The sequence below is a fragment of the Gracilinanus agilis genome, chromosome 3, assembly GCF_016433145.1.
Source record: "Gracilinanus agilis isolate LMUSP501 chromosome 3, AgileGrace, whole genome shotgun sequence".
NCBI lineage: Eukaryota > Metazoa > Chordata > Mammalia > Didelphimorphia > Didelphidae > Gracilinanus > Gracilinanus agilis.
In genome coordinates, this window is record NC_058132.1 from 611,632,498 (window position 1) to 611,654,123 (window position 21,626).

At 35.5% G+C, this 21,626-nt stretch overlaps 1 protein-coding gene across 1 annotated transcript in view; it reads left to right on the forward strand.

Annotated features, from left to right (window-relative positions):
• Window positions 1-12,166, forward strand: part of ATIC (5-aminoimidazole-4-carboxamide ribonucleotide formyltransferase/IMP cyclohydrolase) — a 36,285-nt gene extending 24,119 nt beyond the window's left edge. The window contains exons 11-16 of the mRNA XM_044667522.1: window positions 2,519-2,608; window positions 4,700-4,828; window positions 8,741-8,833; window positions 10,273-10,455; window positions 11,685-11,840; window positions 12,047-12,166. Of these exons, the coding sequence (XP_044523457.1) occupies window positions 2,519-2,608; window positions 4,700-4,828; window positions 8,741-8,833; window positions 10,273-10,455; window positions 11,685-11,840; window positions 12,047-12,166 (771 nt within the window). The remainder of the gene's footprint in view (window positions 1-2,518; window positions 2,609-4,699; window positions 4,829-8,740; window positions 8,834-10,272; window positions 10,456-11,684; window positions 11,841-12,046) is intronic.
• The last annotated feature ends 9,460 nt before the right edge of the window (window positions 12,167-21,626 follow it).

The window sequence follows — 21,626 nt, forward strand, 5'->3', positions numbered from 1 at the left end:
GGTAGATTGTTCAGCCTTGGGAGTTATAATCTAAGTTAGGCTCTTAGGCATCTGCACAAAGTCCAACACCAATATGGCTGGGGAATTTAGGCTGCCTAAGGAGTAGGGAAACATTCCAGGTTGGAAACAGAACAGGTCAGAGCCCTTAGACCAATCAGTATTGAGATAGGGTCCACGAGAGGCCATTGCATTTCCAGCCTGGGGGAGATAGGGAGACCTGTTGTTCTTCCCCCACCCCCACCCCTAAAAAAGCATGAGTTATAGTTTTTCTTCCTTTGTAGATTTGGCATAGGACACAGAATTGTTCTTCAGGTATATGTGGAAAAACCTAGATCCTACAGGTTTAGAATGTGATTTTTTAGAAGTATAGTCAACATTTCAGGGGAACTAAAATCCTATTTCCATTAATATTTCTACTGGTGCAGATATTAAACCATGCCTTCTTATTTTGAATGATCATTTTATACGCCTATCCATAAATAGTTAATAAAAATGTCTACCCTGCATGGTTTTTTATGCATCCCAGTGCTGCAGCATTTTACATATCTCTTTTCTCTCCTTTTCTCTTTCCCTACTACTTCTCCTCTTCCTTTTCCCCAGTCTTAAATGTCCTTAATGCTCTCTTTTGTAACATTTCTCCCATGCAAGTCATCATTGGTAACATACTCAGGCACATTTAACCCACTATATCTTTCCACTGATTGCCCCTTGGTGTTAACCAGTTTTGGCAATAGGGAGCAGCTTGCAAACCCTGAAAGTACATTATGTCCTCTTCTCTTCCTCCTATTATATATAGTGTACTATTTGGGTTTTTTAATAGAACTTTCTCAATGACAGTCATGATCTTACCTTTTGGTGAAACAAGGTCACTATATTTTGTCCCCTGACTTATCCTCCTACTTATAGAATTGTAGATTATCTCACATTTTTGTATTTGGGGTTGGTTTTTTCCCCCCTTTGTATTCAACATATACAATATAATGAGTTGGTAGTTCTCTCTCTCTTTTTTTAGTGGTAACACTGTCATCTTTTTCACTCTTTTTGGAATCTTCTGAGAGATCTTAAAAATTTATTCTTGTGTACCTTTAAAATTGTATCCTCCAGCATGGATTTTAAGGTGTTAATTGCCCTTTAATTTTACTTGACTTTTTTTTTTAACCCTTCTGTGTATTTGCTCATAGGTGGAAGAGAGTGGTAAGGATGGGCAATAGGGGGTCAAGTGACTTGCCCAGGGTCACATAGCTGGGAAGTGTCTTGAGGCCGGATTTGAACCTAGGAGCTCCTGTCTCTAGGCCTGGCTCTCAATCCACTGAGCTACCCAGCTACCCCTTACTTGACTTTTTCAAAGCTATTAAAATGTAATAGAATTTCAGAAATAGAGTAGACAAGCTCTTAAATTATTTCCAAGATACTTACTAGAAAACATCATCTATGCCAAATTTAAGTTTTAATCAATTAATTTAGAAATATTTAGGTGTTTTTTAAGTATTTTTCTTGCAGGGTCACTTCTGAGCTTTCATAAGAAATAAATAGAACTTAGCTAATCTAAGAAGTGGGACATGGTCTTTGGCTCTTATTGCTTTAAGGCATATTGTACCTTCTTTAGAATTAAGAGTTTATGAAGGAAAGAGCATTGTGAAAATAATGCTGGAAGGAGATTAATTATTTAATCAGCAACAGATTATAGAAGGCCTGAAGAGCCAGATTAGTGTCATTATTTTATCCTGTAGAGATGGGAGTAACTAAAGGAGTTCAAAGGTCAGAAGATTCATTTGTTAATTGTATAAATGATGGATTTGAGATGGATTTGCAGTTTAGCCAAGAGGTGATATGCCTTGAACTAGTATAGTATCAATGCCCATTGAAAGGAAGGGACAGATCAAAATATAGTATGATGTTAAGATCAGTCAGACTTGGCACCTGATGGGGAAATGGAGGGGAAAATATAAGTTTCAAAAGGCAATGTGGTATAGTATAAAGAAAATTCAATTTAAAGTCAGAAGACTTCAATTTGAATCCTGATTATACCAGAATTTGCAAGCTTTGGAACTCTAGGAATCCTAATCACTTAATTCTCTGGGCCTTAATTTCTCACCTCAAAAACAAGGAAGCTGGAATAGGTTGACCCTTCAACCTCTAAATCTACTATACTCTGAAGTATTCTGAGGCAGGGCAGGGTTTTTTGAAGGAGAATGGTATTGAAGAAGTGCTAGTGAGATGTTTCTAGGGATAAATGTCTTGATGAGTAGATTTGGACTAGGTTTATCAATTCAGAAGTTCTCTGTATAAGAATGAGCATTGAAACCAGAGTGAGGAAATGCTTATCTGAAAGAAATTCTTAACTCTTGTAAAAAGATGGAACAGAATAGACCTTTTGGAGGGGGAAAATGCAGGATAGATTTTAAGAATTACAATTTACAATTTCAGAAAGTAGTTCTAAAGCCATATAGTAACTAAGGTGATTACTTCTTGTTTTTCTAAGCAAAACAAGCCTTTTTTTGTTTTGTTTTGTTTACAGGTATCTGATGGTATTATTGCACCTGGATATGAAGAAGAAGCCTTGAAGATTCTTTCTAAAAAGAAGAATGGAAGTTACTGTGTACTTCAGGTCGGTGTAGACATAATATATTTTTAAAAATGTGTGCTTGTGTATGTGTGTGTGCGCGCGTGTGCTCATTTATTTATTTGTTTGTTTGTTTTTTAGGTATTTTTTGTTACCTTGCCCTTCCAGTCTCACTAAAGTCTTCCCTTACAATTCCCCTTCTCCCCAGTGAATTTTCCCATTATATCTACATCCCTAGGTTTATATTGTGTTTTCCTTTAAAGACAAAATACAGTGTTGCCTTTTGGGTTCTCTATGATTTAATATCTATCTCTACACATGCAGATATTCCCCCTTCTTGGTTATGTTCTTCTGTTTAAAAAATATTTTTAGAATTCTTAGAAGATTCCAAAAAAGATGTTTTCCATAAACACAGCAGAAAACATAAAGGAATCTACATGAAACCATTTCATTCTACTTGCTTTTAAAATGTTACACTGGCTTCTTTTTTCAGAAGTTGTTGGTGTTAATTTCTCTTCCCCCACCCCAATTAAAAACTAAGCATAAGGTGAGGAAAAACATAAATGAACATTGCCAAGCAAAAGAAATCCTCAGAGTTGGCCACAAGCCAAACGTCTGTCTTTTGGCTTTATATTACTATGATTTTTCAGGGAGTGAGCAGTATCATAGACTTCTGGAGACATGGTTAGTCATAGTTCCTTAAGTCTGATTTTTTTTTTCTTTATAATGTTAAAGGCTTTGTATTCATTATTCTGAAGCTACTCATTTCACCTTCTCTCAGTTCATACAAACCAGGATTCTCTGAAAATCTTTGTTCTCATTTGTGACCTTCTAGTAACATTCTACTACATTCACATTCCACAAGTTTTTAGCTATTATTAGCTAAATAAGCAATATAAGGTGGTAACCCCTTAGATTCTGGTTCTTTGCTTCTGCTTCTCCTCCTCCTTTTTCTCTTTCAGTCCCACCCTTCAGCATAAGGAAGTACATTTTTTTAAAACCTTACCCTCTGTCTTAGAATCAATATTATGTATTGCTTCCAAGGCTGAAGAATGGTTAAGGGGTAGGTAATGGGGGTTTTGACTTGCCCATGGTCACATAGCTAGGAGGTGTCTGAGGCCAGATTTGAACCCAGGAGCCTCCTGTCTCTAGACCTGGCTCTCAAATTGGTCCCCCCTCAGGAAATAGATTTTGTTTATGACTATACCCTCCTTGATATTTTATTTTATCTTCTATCTATCTCATCTTTTTTTCTCAGTTTTTCCCTTTTGAATTTTGTGTGTCCTTTTTTGTCCATTTCAGCTGATGCTTACTCCTTTAACCCTTTGTATAGTCATCTCATTAGCCCCAATTATGAGAAATAGTGGGTCCACTTTTTTCTTTCTCCTCTAATGTGTTCCTTTAGCCTTTCCTTCTTTTCTGTGTTAAGTCCTCTGAAAAGATATCTCCAGGACCTTTTTTCCCCCCCCTAATTAATTCCGTCAGTATTCTGAAGACATTAAAGTTCTGAAGGGACATTTCGGTTTCCTTCCTCTGTTAAAATATTAGCAGTGTATCATCATCTAAGTGTTTCAAGTTGTAGAAATATGAACTTTTTAGGGTTCTCTCAGTTTTTTTCAGAAGTGCTTGAAAATTCTGTATTCTAGTAAAGTTCCTTTTTTTCTTATCAAGCTTAAAGGGTACAGTAAGAAAAAAAAATCAAATTTTGTTCTGACATTGTAAAGGCACAGATGTTTACTAGCTATTTTGTGCAGTTAGAAGGAAAAAGATTTGGTTTACTCTTTTATGTCATTAGCTAGTTCTGCCCTATCCATTGTCTTTTAAAATGATCAACTTTTCTGCTAATGCTTGGCAAGCAAAGATGTCTGTTGGCTGTTGTGTTTGATTATTAGTCTTAAGATATACAGTTTGAAGAAATGTAAAGTGCATTAACATTCTATTTTAAATAATAGGGCCCAGCCATTTTGCATTTGTTTCTACTGAGATGACTTGACAAGTGATATGATTATGCTAGATATTCCAGAAATTTTACTTTTTTTAAAATCTAGCCTGCTAAAAATTATTTTGAGAACTATTTATTTCCCATGAATTTAATAAAATCATGCCAGAAGAAAATTTTAATTTTTATTGTTTTAGATGGACCCATGTTACAAACCAGAAGAGGATGAAATTCGTACTCTTTTTGGATTACATCTAAGTCAGAAGAGGAATAATGGTGTTATTGACAAGTCCTTATTTAACAATATTGTTACAAAGCATAAAGATGTAAGTTTAAAGTACAATTTATTTCAGCTATATCAAACATTTTAACATAAGATCGACTTATAAATTCTTTTTACACAAAAGTCAGCCTCTAGCTTATGAAAAAGTTGCATCCCAAAAGGTCATTTTTTTGGTTTTGTGAAAAAAAGATATTTTCCTTAGTTCTTATGTTCCATATGTATAGGTTTAAGTTCTCAGGTCAGCCTATGGAAGCTTGAAGTATACTTATAGAATCTAACCAATTTGTAACAGTGCTTTCATTGGAAAAAGTAATTCGTATTCAAGCTTTAAGAATGGAGGAACAAATCTCCCCTCTCAGTAGTCACCTTCCCCATGGGATTAGAAGCTTTCTCTTTTCCTTCGGCTTGAAGCTACTGGAATTAGCCCTTGTAGCTTTGAGACATAGTTGAAGGTGGTAAGGAAGCGATGGGATGGGGCCAGGTATCAGATATAAGGTGCTTGCTAGAAAAAAACTCAGCAGGCAGTTTTCAGGCTGGCCACCTCCCAATTGCCTCAGTTATTTTCTTCTATAGGTCCCAGTCATGTCCCACTGACAAGTGTAATCTCCTATAGCCTTTTTGTCATGGTTTAATACAAAAGGGGAAACCAACATAGAATTCCCCCTTAAAGGGAAACTCTTGAACTTTAACTTGATCTTCTGTCTACACCAGTTCATTCAGAAATTGGTCATGTATTTATTCATTGTTTGCTATATACATTTCTTTAGAAGTCTTAAGAAAAACAAAAAAAAAATCTTAATTTAGAATATTTTCCCATGGTTACATGATTCATGTTCTTTCCCTCCTCCCTCCCTGAGTCAACAAGCAATTCCACTGGGTTATACATGTATCATCGTTCAAAACCTATTTCCATATTATTAGTATTTGCAATAGAGTGATCTTTTAAAGCCCAAATCCCAATCATCCCCATAGAACTATATGATTGATCATATGTTTTTCTTCTGAGTTTCTACTCCCAAGGTTCTTTCTCTGGATATGGATAGCATTCTTTCTCCCAAGTTCCTCTGGATTGTCCTATATCATTGCATTGCTGCTGGTAGAAAGTCCATTACGTTCCATTGTTCCACAGTGTATCCGTCTCTGTGTACAATGTTCTCCTGGTTCTGCTCCTTTCACTCTGCATCAATTCCTGGAGGTTGTTCCAGTTCACATGGAATTCCTCCAGTTTATTAATCCTTTGAGCACAATAATATTCTATCACCATCAGATACCACAATTTTTTTAGCCATTCCCTAATCGATCGACACCCCCTCATTTTCCAATTCTTTGCCACTACAAAGAGAACAGCTATGAATATTTTTGTATAAGTATTTTTTCCGATAATCTCTTTGGGGTACAAATATCACAATGGTATGGATGGATCAAAGGGCAGGCATTCTTTTTAAAGCCCTTTAGGTATAGTTCCAAATTGCCTTCCAGAATGGTTGGATTAATTCACAACTCCACTAGCAATGCATTAGTGTCCCAATCTTGCCACATGCCCTCCAACATTCATTTTCCTTTATTGTCATATCGGCTGATCTGCTAGGTGTGAAGTAGTACCTCAGAGTTGTTTTGATTTGCATTTCTCTGATTATGAGAGATTTAGAACATTTTTTCATGTGCTTATTGATAGTTTTGATTTCTTTATCTGAAAACTACCTATTCATGTCCCTTGACCTGTTAGTTGGGAAATAGCTTGATTTTTTTTTTTTTTTTTTTTTTACAATTGACAGCTTCTTATAAATATGAGAAATTAGACCTTTGTCATTGATTTTTGTTACAAAAATTTCCCACATTTTGTTGCTTTCCTTCTAATTTTGCTTGCATTGGTTTTGTTTATACAAAACCTTTTTCATTTAATGTAATCAAAATTCATTTTACATTTTGTTATCTCTTGCTTGGTCTTAAATTCTTTCCCATAGATCTGATGGGTATGCTATTTTATGTTCACCTAATTTACTTACAATTTCCTTCTTTATATTTAAATCAAATACCCATTCTGAATTTGTCTTGCTATAATGTGTGAAATGTTGATCAAAACCTAATATTTCCCATACTAATTTCCAATTTTCCCAGAAGTTTTTGTCAGATAGTGAGTTCTTGTCCTAAAAGCTGGGATCTTTGGGTTTATTGGACACTGTCTTGCTGAGGTCATTTACCCCAAGTCTATTTCATTGATTCACCCTTCTATCCCTAAGCTAGTACCATATTGTTTTGATGACTACTACTTTATAGATAAGTTTGTCAAGAAAATATTCTTGGTAAGAATGCAGGTGTGATTTGAGAATTATCAGAGAATTTTCTTTGATTTTATCACCCTGAACCATTATTTTCATTATTTCTTTTAGTCCTGCCCTTATGCCCACCTTCACATGTGAAGTTATTAACTCTTACTTATATATATGTTGATTTGTTTGGGGATATTTTCCTAAGGTCTTAGTAGACTTCCTAATTTTCATCCTGTGAAATACTTTTTTGTGGTGTTCTTAGCTGTTTTTTACTCATCAAGAGATAGCTGGGTGGTACAGTGAATAAAGTACTTGACTTGGAGTCAGGAAGATCTGAGGTCAGATTCCTCAGACACTGAGCCTGAGCAAGTTACTTAACCTCTTAGTCCCAGGTGGTTCCTCTATAAAATGGGAACAATAGCATCCACCTTATAGGAATGTGAAGATTAAACAAAGTAATATTCTTAAAGTGCTTCATAAACCACAAATCACTGTGTAAATGCTATTAATTTTATTATTATGAATAGTAAAAGGTAAAGTGATCTAATGCTACCTCTCATATTTCTTATTGTCTTTAGGTGCATGGTGAAACTAATTCCATTTGCAATTTCTTTATGTCTTCTAATTTTCATGTAATGCCAAAATGTCATTATTGACATTTTCAGTTTCTTTAGAAGTGTCAGTTCAATTACTTAATATGTACTTATCAAACATTTAATGTGTGCCAAGTACTTACTGTGCTAAGGGCTGGGAATCCAAATAAGTGAATTTGTTTATCACTGGGGAAATGCTGCACAAAGTTAAATTTGTGTTTATTCTTTTTTCCCACTGTTACCAAAAACTTGAGCATCTACTTTTCTTTTATTCCTTTCATAGTACAAAAGGGCATCAAACACCACGGCTAATAAGAATGTAGTCTGTAATATGGAGGATAATGCTGAAAAATTTTCAGACACAGTCAAGTAAAAAGTTCATCGTGTATTGTTTCAATTATAGGTGATCTTATTCATTTCTAGTGTCTATGGGAAAAGCAAAAAGAGCCAAGTGTAACTTCTTGCTTCTTTGTTGACTTCAAGGTGACTTGGCAACTCTTGGAAATTGTGCTTCACTTTTTGTGAAATAAAATGGAGCTAAATATCTGCCATGAGAATAAATTAAAGTTCTCTTAGCTGCTTCTGTGAGTTGGTGATAAAAATGTTCATTACATTGATGATCTTTTTTTTTTAAATAGAGAAATTGGTAGGGAGTCTGCCTTCCCTTTTCTTAAGCATCACTATTGTTTTGGCCCTGGTTGAGAAGAGATGTGACTTGGTGTGGAAAATATTATTTAGAAAATTAACTCTGGGATATATGGTGAGGTGCCATGAATTATAAAAAGAAGTAATAGGACATCACAATATGATCACAATTGAGTGCTTTAAGGTTTGCAAAAATATGTTTTCTTAAGTCAGGTATATTTTTTAGGTCAATTAAAGTAGTTCACTGATAATATAAATAGATAAGGGATTTGACATATACTTACTGCAAAAAATAATAGCATTCTGCTACAGCAATGAAAAGTGACTATTGCACACAATTGATTTAATTTACTTTTATTTTTCACAATAAGGAATAAGATACTTAATAAAGAGTTTTAATACATTTATGAAGTATCAAGTTATAATTATTTAACTTTTTTTCCCCAGTTGCCTGAATCTGCTATCAGGGATCTCATCGTAGCTACTATTGCTGTCAAATACACCCAGTCCAATTCAGTGTGCTATGCTAAGAATGGTCAGGTAAATTGTTTTAAAGAATGACATACATCTAATTGCTGTTGTGTAACAGATGTTTTCTGCACATAGTGTGCAAGTCAGTTTGCCTCCTGACTAGACAAGATTTGTTCTATACCTTGTTGGAGAGTATAGCCCATATCACTGTTTATGAAGTAATGAAGTAAAGAATCTTTTAAATAAATACCATCTTTCTTTGTTCTTATAGCAGGGGTTACCTGGCCCATTATCATAAATTGTTCAGTGATCACTGTGAAACATGGGCTTCAGTGGATTACACTCTGTTGTTTAGGCATAGACTTTATTCTGAAGGTGGATGTGGCACATCCTTCTTAAATTTTCATAAGTGGAACCTTTGTATGTATCACAGATGTATGAAAAGCTATTGAATCTCAGAAGCTCTTTGCTTCCTTAGTGCTTTTATGTCCAAGCCCATGAAATCATGACAAGTTTACATACTTATATTTTCTTCTCATAGTGTACAAACTAGCTTTAAATGTATTATGATTTTCATTTGTTATAAATTATATAAGGATTTATAATTATTCAAAGAGCTGAGATTAATGGTACATAAGTGCTTAGTTTGTAATTAGAGATTAAAAAAATTTTAATGTACATAATTTAAAAAAAATAGAACCTCCTTTTGACCATGGCATGTGATTATTTGTTTTATGACAAAACAGTTCCTGTGATGTTACAGTGAGGATTCAAAGCCTCTAATTCACTCTAATACTTGGGATAGTTTGGACCATGGCAAAGTTTGCTCAGAGAATACAAAAGTGCATTATCAGAATTCCCCTGACCTGCCTGTGCAGCTTGTGCATACATGTGCAAGTAAACTGTTAGTTTTAAAGATGATTAGCTTGAGATAACTAGAGAATCCATGGTTTTGATGAAACAAGAGAATAATTTATGCTTCCCTAATTCTGAGTTGAACTTAGCTGTGGACATTAAGCATTTAACTATAATGGGCTTTCCTTTAATTAAGGGACATGCTGCTACATTTGATTGTGCTACAAGGTGAAACTTGATGAATGTGATGCCAAGTAATTCCATTATTTTGCTATTTTTCCAGTTTGTGGTTTTAACATCTGTTACTTCAATAGTTTACTTGGAAAACCTAAAGTTTATGATATTTTGCTGTTATGTAATCTTATCTGTGATGTTGAAGTTAATAAATCTGAGTAACAAGTACTTTTTATTTTTTTAAATTAGTAAACAACGAGGAAAGATTTACTTTTGTGGGCATAGAAATTGTTGGTCTTTGGACTAATTAATTATTTTTAAATAAATTCTTTGTCTCTAATTTATTATTTGATATATTTCTAATTTGTATAGTGTAATTACTTTAAAAATTATTTGCTTGTAAGGATATGAAAGAAAAGCTTTTTGAAGAAATTCACTTTTGTGAAAATGTGTTGATCATTTTAATTGACATATTTCAGGTAATTGGTATTGGAGCAGGTCAGCAATCCCGAATACATTGTACACGGCTTGCAGGAGATAAGGCAAATAATTGGTGGCTTAGACATCATCCTCGAGTGCTTTCAATGAAATTTAAAGCTGGAGTAAAGAGAGCAGAAATCTCTAATGCAATTGATCAGTATGTGACTGGCACGATTGGTGAGGTATGTGCAGGGCAAGTCTCCATGGCATTCTTGGCTATATTTCTTGACATGATTTTGGCCTAACTGAATGGGAGAGGCAGTGGGGTGTTGCTGGTTATATTAAGGGAATATTAATTTAGAGTTGATGGAAGTAATACAGATTTCCTCATAGCCTTTAGTTTCAGCCTGTCACCAACAAGATCTGCTACTAATAGGTAATGAGGTCCTGTGATTGCCATTTCAACTTTTTGAATGCCTTCTGTTCCAAGTTATTAATAGTTACTGAAAAGACATGAACCCAGGAAAAAAGTAAAGGAAGCAAGTGTTTATATGATAGATGGACTCCTGAATAATTCATTCAGTCATGCTCTTGAGCTCAACATCTTTCTCCTCCATTCCTGTTTAATAAGGACACTGCACAATTTCTCATTGCATGAGATCAGAATGATGCCCTCTTTCATACACTATGTAGTTCACTATAACTGCCAGTGAAAAGCATTTTTCTGTTTGCTTTGTTTGATTTTTGCCTGTAGCAGCTTCAGGTAATCTGATTCCTATTAACTTAGTGAGATTTCTTCTGTCAAAAGCTCTAGCTTAGTTAATAATTTTTATTAAATAAAAATATTTGAATCACCATATGATTCATGTCTTGAAGATTACTTATTTAAGAGACTGGCTATATGAGTATAGGTCATAAAAAGGAATTGTAATCAGAAATTCCTGTTTTTCATTTCTGATAACTCCTGAAAATCCTTGATAATAACAAATTCTACTTTATATGCAAGTGGTACATTTACATCACCTAGACAAGCAGGGGTTAAAGAATTAAAATTTGTGAATGATATGTTGATTAAAAATATTATGACTAATTTGTTTATGACCTGGAATTCCATTATTAAATTAATACTTTTTTCCCCACATAAAACTTGATAACGCACTAGCTAAAAAAGGACTATAGAACATGTAAATTGGGTTTGAGAAAAAAAAGTATTATTGTTCCTTTTGGTAGAGAGGCAGGCTAGCCTTGTGGATAGAGGAGTTAATGATATTAAAACTTATCTGCATTCACTGTCTTCTTGTGTTACATATTGTGAGTGGGATCCCGGGCAAGTCATTTAAGTCAAGGTCAAGGGATCTTCCTGTTTCAATAAACTCATGTGTCTAGATTTTTTTTTAAATTAAAAAAATTAAAAATGCCCAGGAGAAATTTGTAAAAATTATTTTTATATCAGATGAACTTCTTTCTCTAGGATGAAGATTTGGCCAAATGGGAAGCAATGTTTGAGGAAGTTCCTAAACTGTTAACTGATACAGAAAAGAAGGAATGGATTGATACATTGAAACAAGTGGCTATCAGTTCTGATGCATTTTTCCCTTTTAGGGATAATGTAGACAGAGCTAAGAGAGTAAGTCTGATAAACAAGGAAATCTTTTCAGAATGTAGATATTTTCAAAATAACTGATTTTCTTAACTTGTATGCATAGGTGGCTTTGAATTAGTAATAAAATGTAGTTATTAGGTTTCTGTTTTATTTTGTTTTAGGGTCAATGATTTGAATTATTTGAGAAAATGTAGTTGATTTCTTCTAACAAGTTTTTTTCTTTATTTTAGAGTGGTGTAGAGTTTATTGTGGCCCCCTCAGGTTCAACTGCTGACCAGATTGTGATTGAGGCTTGTGATGAGCTTGGAATTACACTCATTCATACGAATCTTCGACTATTTCATCATTGATTATGATTAATGGATTATTTACAAAAATATATTGGAATAATTGTCGACAATAATGTATATGAAAAATTCTATTGGATGTCTTGTAAAAACAAATTTTAATGCTTATCATTCTATGGATTTTGAAACTTTTGAAAAAGTTATATTAGAAAACTCAAATCTAAATCATGAAAGTTTACATAATTTCATCATTGAGGATTGAACAGCTACTGTATATGATCTTTTCCAATGGACCATCTTTATGTAAATGTGCATCTCAGGTCTTTGGAAAACCATCTAAGCAGCACTTATATGAATATAGCCAAGAAATAATCATGAAGGACTGAGCAGTGAAAAGACATGTCAAAAACTGTACTTTTCCTTTAGGTCCTTCTCAGAACTTATTTTTTTATGTCAAAACAGATTATATGTTTGTGTCTACACACATATACATTCATATGCCCTTACTATCTATATCTAACATGTAGTTGTTTGATTTCTAAATTCAAGTAGATTTGAAAAAGCAAATTAGAATCAACCATAGAAGTTGGTTAACTACTCACTCGAAGTGCTATTTGGGTAGCCCTTCCTGTCTGTCAAGATGTAGTTAATGTCCCATCCCTGTCTCCTCTTTTAAAAAAAAAGAAAAATGTGGCCTAAGCTTCCCACTGGAATGAAACAGAAAATTTTCTCTAAAGAATGATGATAGTTACATGTTTAAAGGAAAAATGGACCTTTTCAGACTGAGCTTCAGGCTCAGGTTGGCCCTTCCTTGTTTTCTCTTTATATGGATCCTCTAGGACTAATCATTTGAGCCTTTTGCTTAGATTTTGTGTTGAAATGCCTACAAATGGGTGATAATGATATTTCTTTTGTTTTTAACCTATTTTTTTTTTACTGCTTTATATCTGCACAAATTAAGTTTGCTTAAAGTAGACCTAAAGTGTAGAGGCAAAAATATGACAACCTTAAAATTTTTTACAAAACCAGTGCTAGAATTAGCAATCTTTTAGTTTTGTGTGTTTCTTTATAAATGTAGACCTTTTGATTTCATTGATGTAGAAAACTCCTGGGCAGCTGGGTGGCTCAGTGGACAGTGAGCCAGGCCTAGAGACAGAAGATCCTGGGTTCAAATCTGGTCTCAGATACTTCTCAGCTATGTTACCCTGGGCAAATCATTTAATCCCAATTGCCTAACCCTTACTATTCTTCTGCTACGGAATCGAGAAAGTAAGGGTTTAAAAAAACAACTCCCATTGAAGATTGGTGAGAAAATTCTACCAGAATGACAATTATCCTGCCACTTAGAGTATTAGAAACATTCCTGAGGTACTAAAACAAGATTCTTGATTAGTGTCACATACCAATATGTTAAAAGTGGGATGTAAACCATTGTCTTAATAACTCAGGCCCTCTCGCCATCTGCTGTTCCAGGATGCATTTAATAAATGCTTCCTCATGACTTAAGAAATCTTGACTTCATTGGTGCAAAGAAAAGCCCCAGGTTCTACTGACGTGGATGGCATCTTTTCCCAATGAACTCGGCTCAAGTGTGCCTTAGGTTGAGCTATCTCAGTTCTCTAAACATCCTTACAGGCAAGTTTATTAGCAGTGTCATTTAGTCTATGCCAGTCATATTGCCAGTTTTCAAACAACACATTGATTTGCATACAACATCCATATTTAAATAAAACATTCTTTGGAATGAACCTTCCAGAAAGAATTTGGGCCTAACCTAATGAAGAAGAAATCAGACCTCAGTGGTCTCTAATCATTTCTGTTTTAGGTTTTGTGAAGGGAGTGAATTTTTTAGCATGTTGGGGTTTTTTTGCATTTTAAAAATCTTGTTTTTTAAAATTCTCTTATTCCTACAGTTCCTTTCAATTTTTTCTATGTGATTTGTGAACTTTGAATTAAATAACCATGTTACTCAACTTTTCTAGTGCATGAAATCTTGATTCTTAACTTCTTTGAGACACCATTCTTCACAATCTGATGTGGAATCGGAAGTAGAGTCAGTAAGATATGACAGTTAATATGGCTTAGCAAGGGGGTGAGCGAGTGAAGGCCTAAAAATGACCCCTAAATTGCAAACCTTGGCAAAGAAAATGATGACCGTAATTATTTGTTTTAGGCTCCAAACTGCTTTCCTTTAGTCACAAACGTAAGAGTCACAATCTATTAAATCCAAACTTTGTGATTAGTTGTCTCTAGAGTTTAAAAGGAGAATGATGCAAAGTATGTCAATGTAGAATTGACACCGAGCAAATGAATGAATGATCAGGGGAAGGAAGAGTTAAGAATGACTCAAGTTGCAACCTAGATAACTTTGAAAGATGGTGGTGCCCTTGACAGGAAAAAAAATGAAAGAATGGCTTTTGGAGAAATTTTCATTTGTGGCATTATTTGGAGACATGTACATGAATTGGATTGGAGTAAAGCAGAGTTGTACAAAATCGTAAGCCTCTTCCAGAGTCATCAAAGTCCAATGGCAAGACAAAAGTCAGGGTGACCCGTGATGGCCTGGCATGCTGTGGGTGATGATTTTGGAGTCTTCGATATCTGACCAAGCTCAGTGCTCCACAGCACCTTCTGCATCTGCCTTCATGGCCTTTGGAACAAATTGTTCTCAATGCCTGTTCTGATAGGAAGTCTTCACATGCTAGGGTAGACGCTTCTCTGATTTACTGATGGTTTTGAGACCTGTCAGGTACTCTCAATCTGCTTTAGTCCATCTGCTGAGATGATTTTACTACGATGTGGCCAGTGAGCATGTTCCAGCTTCTCAGAACCCTAAGTGAGAGGTGAAAGGTGGACACCAAACATGGATGAGCAGTCTTGCAAAGGACTTGGAAGTCCTCATGTCACAGGCATCAATCCTCCCTAAAAACCCAAGAATAAGACTAGTAATGGTATAGTTGGATCAGTGACTAGGTTGAGTTTTAGCATAGTTCTAAAATACTTTTCAGAATAGCTTGACCTATTCATAGCTCACCAACAGTACATGAGCGTGCCATTTTCCCGCAGCGCCTCCATGTGCCATTTCCTTCGTCCTATCAACTTTCCTTTGTTATAAAAAATATAGTAAATAATGTGAGTAGGGTCAAACGAAAGTGCAATTTGGGTGAGGAAGGATAAAGGGGATATTAGGGGATTATAAGATGATTGGAGGAGGAATGAAGGTAAGGAAGGTATATAGGAGATAAGGGAAATGGGGTATGTAGGAGAGGCAGCTCAAACAGGTTTATTCCCAGAGGCTTGAGACAGAATACAGGGAGGAAACTAGGGCCAGTAAGAAACTTGGGCTTGACTGGAGGGTTTCTCTTGTTAGTTTCAAAGTCTCTTGAGGGAGGGGTCAAGGGGGCTCCTCCCTGCCAGTCAAACTGATGGCTGGAGGAAGTCTCGGGGAGGTACTTCCTGTCAAGATGGATGCCCCCAGTTGTCTCAAGAAATAAAGGAAAGTGATTATTTCCTCTTGGCCCTTGTCTTAATTTTCGACACAATGACTCACCACAGGGTTTGAGTAGGTAATAAGGGGATTTATTAATACCAGGGTCAGTCAGAAGGGGGGAGGGGTTCAGGATTTTTTAACTGCTACCAGGGAGAGGGGTGAGGGTGGGGGATGGGTCGTGGAGAGGTTAGAGAGAGCTCGGCTCTCCCAGTCAGGAAGATTTGACTGTCTTTTAAGTAAAGTCTTTATCAAACTTAGGGGTAACTTATTTGGGAATACTCCAATTATCTAAACTAAAACCCACAATGTTCAATCACCAAGCCCTCCCTTCCTACCAGAATCCAAAGGAAAATCAGGGAAGGGAGGGATGGAGATGGTAGATAAGGGAGAGGTCCAGAGAAATGAGACAGGTCCAAATTTCCCCAAAAATATAAGCGCAGGCCAAGGCCGAAGCAATTAGGCCAAAGCCGAAAGGCCAAAGCAAAAGCCTCCAGCCACAGCGAAAGCCAGAAGGCAAAAGCCCGGTCAGTTGGAACTTCACCTCTATTTATAGCTTTAAGTTCTAACTGACTTTCTGAACATTCTAAGATGTTTTAACTGACTTTTTGTGACTGTTAGAAATTAAAGAAGCAAAAAGTTTCTGTTAGCCACCTTGCATTACACCTACACTGTATTTGTACCAACTTTGCATGTAGCTTGTATTTACACTAGCAGTTAAGTATAAAGTGCACACTAAATACTGGGTACTGTGCCATATAAGCTTTGGGAATACAAAAAAGGCCAAACCCCCAGAACTTTCTCTTAGGAGCTGATGTTCTTATGGGTAGAAAACAATTAAGAACCTGTAAAGTATATGAGTAGATAAAGGTAATCCAACAGGGGAAGGCATTAGCAGCTAGAGGATGGGGAAAAGCCACAGCTACTCCTGTAGGTTTTGAAGGAAGCTAAGAAAACTTAAGAGGCAGAAATCAAGGTGGACAGCATTCCAGACAAGGAGAATAGCTAAAGGTTTGGAGATGGAAACGGAGCGTTACGGATCACTCACATCAGTTAGGACAGTGGATACAGCTCAAGGGTGGGGAAGAGAATAAGATGTAAGAAGTCTGAAAAGGGAGAAAGTTGTCAAGAGGAGGCAGGGAGTCTGGTTAAAAAGCTAATTCCCAACAGCAGAAGAGAGGTGATGGAAGGCTTAAACTAGAATGGTAGCTATACAAGTGAAGAGATGGGGACATAGAGATGGTGTGATGACAAGATTTGGCAATGGATTAGACATGGAGTTAGTTACACTGAGGAATTTAAAAATAATACTGAGTTTCCAAGCCTGGGTCTCTGTGAAAATGGTGGTGCCTTCAATAATAATGGTGAAATTTAGATGTGAGAATTTGGGAAGAAAGATATTGAGCTCTGTTTTGAACTCACTGAATGTGATATGTGACATCCAATGAGAGATGTCTAAGAGATAGTTGATGATGTGGGATTGGAACTCAGGAAAGTAAATGGGGCTGGAAATACAGATTTAAGAATCATCTGTATAAGGGGCAGGTGATGGTTCAGTGGATAGAGAGCCAGGCCTAGAGATGGGAGGGCCTGGGTTCAAATCTGGCTTCACATACTTTCTAGCTGTGTAAACTGGGCAAATCATCTAGCTCTTACAGCTTGTCTGCCTTGGAACCAATTGATTCTAAAATGGAAGGTAAAGGTTTAAAAAAATAAAAAATAATCATTTGTATAGACATGATAATTGAACCAATGGGAACTGATGAAATCAAGTGATAGGATATAGAGTGAGAAGAGGAGCTCCAGAGCAGAGCTTTAGGGAACATCCATGGTTAATGAGAAAACCAGTCTGAGAATGAATGGCTAGAAAATTAAAAGGAGGAAGGTGAACCCAGAGAGGTCAGAGTCATCAAAACCACTAGAAGAGTATCCAGAAGGAAATGGTGATCAAAAGTGTCAAGTACTCACTAATTGCACTGTTGGTGTAAGAGTGAGCTGATACAACCATTCTGGAGAACAAAATGGAACCATGCCCAAAAGGCCATAAAGGTATGCATACTTGACCCAGAAATATCACTACTGGATCTGTATGCCAAAAAAGATCAGAGATAAGGGAAAAGAACCCATCTGTACAAAAAATATTTTTAGCAGCTTTTTGTAGTAATAAAGAATTGGAAACAGGGAATACCCACCAATTGGGGAATGGTCGGACAAGTTGTGGTATCTGGTTGTAATGGCAAATTATTGTGTCATAAGAAATGATGAATAGGATGAGTTCAGAAAAACCTGTAAAGACTTATATGAACTGATGCAAAGTGAGTAAAACCAGGAAAAACAGTAACAGAAATATTGTACAAGGATCAATTGTTAATATGTTATCAGCAAAATAAAGTTCTAAGATAATGCCAGGGGACTCAAGATAAAAGCAAACAAAACAAAAACATAAAAACCAACACTATCCACAGCCAAAAAAAACAACGATTGGAATCTGATTTCAGATCAAAACTTGACATCCCTCACTTTATTTCTTTCATGAGTTTTTTATTGAATGTGTTATGTATGTTTGATCAGAAATATATTACATGAAAGCATTGATATAGTCTATGTCAGACTAGTTGCCACTTTGGGAAGGAAGAAGAGAATCTGAATCACAAAATAGAAAATAACTGTCAAAAATTGTTTCTATAGGTAATTGAAAAAATAAAAATTAATTTTAAAAAGTGTCAAGTGCTGCAGAGACAACAAGGAAGATGGGGACTGAAAAAAAAACACCAAAAAACACCAGGTTGGCAAATCAAATAATTGATTTCTTTAGGGAGGGCAGTTCAAGTTGAATGATGAGGTCAGACGCCAGACTATGAAGAGTTTACAAGAGAAATGAGAGGAGAGAAAGTTGAGGTACTAGTTGCAGACTACTTTTTCAAGGAGTTTAACCAGAAAAGGGAGGTTATATAGAATGACAGTAGAGATAGATCAAGTGCAAGAGTCTTTCTTAGTGTGGGAGAGATCATAGGTAACAGGGAGGACAACAGAAGATAGGAAGAAACTGAAGATTAGTTAAGAAGCATATGTAATCTCCAGAAAAGAGGAGATGGGATGAAATCAAGAGTATATGTAACAAAGAGTTAGCCTTGTAAAGGAGAAGAGCCACTTATTTTGTGAGGCAGAGGAGAAGGAGGAAATAGGGCGATGATCTCTTAGTGATGTTAGATAAGGATAGAAAAAAGGAGTTTTTGGCAAAGGCTCTCAATGTTTAGAGTCAAGTGTGAGGTGAGGTCTTTGAGAAGGAATGAGTATTATGATAGGTTGAAGAGAAACAAGGTTTGAACCAATTATTGTGGAGTGTGGGCTGGCAAATCAATTATGTAGGAATAGAATGTTGCCTTGAAATAGCAAGAACCCAGTTGAGGAAACATAATGTAAATTTGTAGTAGTGGGTTGTCCACTTGGTTTCATGTTTTTCTCTAGCTCTGCTCAGTAACCTATTGCTGAATAGGAGTGAAAGTGGTGTATGGTAGGAGTAATACAGAGTTGGAGCTTGCCAAGGCATACTAAGCAGTAAGACAAGGGGAGAGGAAGACAAAAGGAGGCATTAAGGATGGAAGATTGTCTAAAGTTGAGATAGTTCACCACGGGATTGAAATAAAGTCTTTGGAGGGAAGGGAGTTTATTTCGATCTAGAAGTGTCAAATTCCACAGACATTGAAAATCTTTGCCCAATCTTCCACTGAAGTAGATTTAAAATTAATAGTTAATTCTTTTTTTAAAGCAATATTTTCCCCAATTGCATTAATAGTTAATTCTTAATTGATCCAGTATAAGGTAAACTTTCTAAGGGTAAGTATTTTTTTGTCTTTATATCCCAACTACTAGCACAATGTCTGATATTAATAGATGTTTAATAAATACTTGTTGAATTGAATTGAATGACTTCACATCAAATAGGTGGTCAGCCTGTCGATGATGATTTTTAAAGTATGATTATTTTGTTAGGATAATCGTTATTTGTGGTACAATTGAGACTAAGTCATTTCATTTAAAGCCTGAAAAGGGAATATCAAGGGATAATTTAGAAGCCATACAAAAAATAGAAACTAAATGATCATGTTTTGTTAAATAAGGAAAGAACACTGTTCTAAGTCTAGGAACTTTGGGCTCATAGGATTTTGATGTGGCGGGAGCTTAGAGTTATTCTAGTTCAATCTAGATTCTAGTCTGACATCTGTCACTAACTAGCTATGATTGACCAATCACAGTCAAACCTCCTTTGTTTTGACTTTCCTAGATATAAACCCAGGATAATGATAGCTGCTCTGCTTACATGAAAAGGTTCTTGTAAGTCTGATGAGTCAAGTTTGGATGATTTCCTTTTTTTTAATCTTTGTATTTCCAGCGCCTAGCACAATAGCCCATATAATAAATGTTTGTTAAGCTGAATATACTAAGCATGCAGTTCTCATTTGAGCTGTTATTCATTATATTTGCCTTCCAGAATAAGTAGTTTTATAAATAACCCTGAATTATTTCCACTTCTGCCTCAATTCTTCCTCTCCTTTTTACCCTAAAACCTTACACTAGCAGGCAAAAGGCAGTTAAATAGTACAAAATATAGAAGACTTGGGTTGGAATCAGGAAGACCGTTTTTTTAATCCTATGTCACATATTTACTATTTTCTTATGTATAAAAATTAGAGAATTGGACACCTGGGATTTCAATTAGAGAGAGGCCTCATAAGAAGGACCTTTAAGGTCCCTTCCAATTCTAAATCTTTGATCTTATAATTTCAAAGCTGTAAGTGACATATTTTGGAAGAGCCAAAGGATTTGGCCTCTCTCCTTCTATGAATGTTAAATTATATAAATCAGGTTTTGTTTTAAAGTTCCATCCTGCTTTTGGCACAGGCCTTGCTTCATTTTGGCCTGAAAGGAGAATTTCCAAGTAACAGTGTGATGGAAATGGATATTATAGAGTTTCATCCTCATATAGTGATGATTATATACTACATAGAGTATATAGCTTAAGAGTCAGGTAATTTATTCTCTCAGCCACAGTGAAAAATCAGATACAGAACATTTTCCACGTCTTTCCCACATGGCCACTCTGAAATATTTAGAGAATTCTTACAACTCCAAAATGATTCTAATTTGAAGTCTTTTAAAAGTGAAATAATAAATCTAGCAATGATAAACCTAGTACCCAAGATTACGTGGAAGCATTACATTCCTTTGGGAAATAAGAAAAGAAAAAATGGGTTTTGGCAAGTATAAAATGTGCCTTAAGAGATTTGATACCTAAGTACCCTGAGGAACATTAACAAAGACATTTCCTGGTTGAGCCTTTTGGAACCCAACCCATATTCTTTTACACTTTTAACTTATAGTATTTCCTTCTAATTGTTTTGTATTTAATATAGTTTTTGTCTGCAATCCAAAATGAGTCACATTATTTAAATTGGGACAGGGCGAAGGTATGGCTGTGAAAATCTCTTCTTACATTTGTGGAGTTTATACTTTTCAAAGAATATATTCATTTTCTCTGAGTTGATGAGAAAAATCTGGAGCAGGTCAAGGTCATCTTTGTGCTCATATTTGATCTCTAAATGTTCCTAAACATAAGAAGTCCCAAGAGAAAGTTTTTTTTTTAATGGTTCACTTGTATCCCCTGAAAATGGGATTTTGTTAATTGTTGCCTGCTTCTTCCTTCAACATAGTAATGGGAACTACTGAATGAGAAGCAATTTCAGCACTTAAATGTGCTGATGGGATGTTTCTTAATCACTTTAATGAGTTTCATACAAATAGAAGTGGAATGGAATTTTCAATGGAAACATAATTAAATGGAAAAGTAATCTCCTATACTTGTAATTTTCACCTGATCGTTTCTTTTCTTTTTTTAAAACTCTCCTCTGAAAGCATGCATCATGGGCTTCCAGTGATATTATTATTATTGAAATTAATTTGCACTGTTCATTGAGGTCATTGCAGCAGAGAGACCCATGGGTGTCTGCATACTAAATGAAGAACCTTAGCATAAAT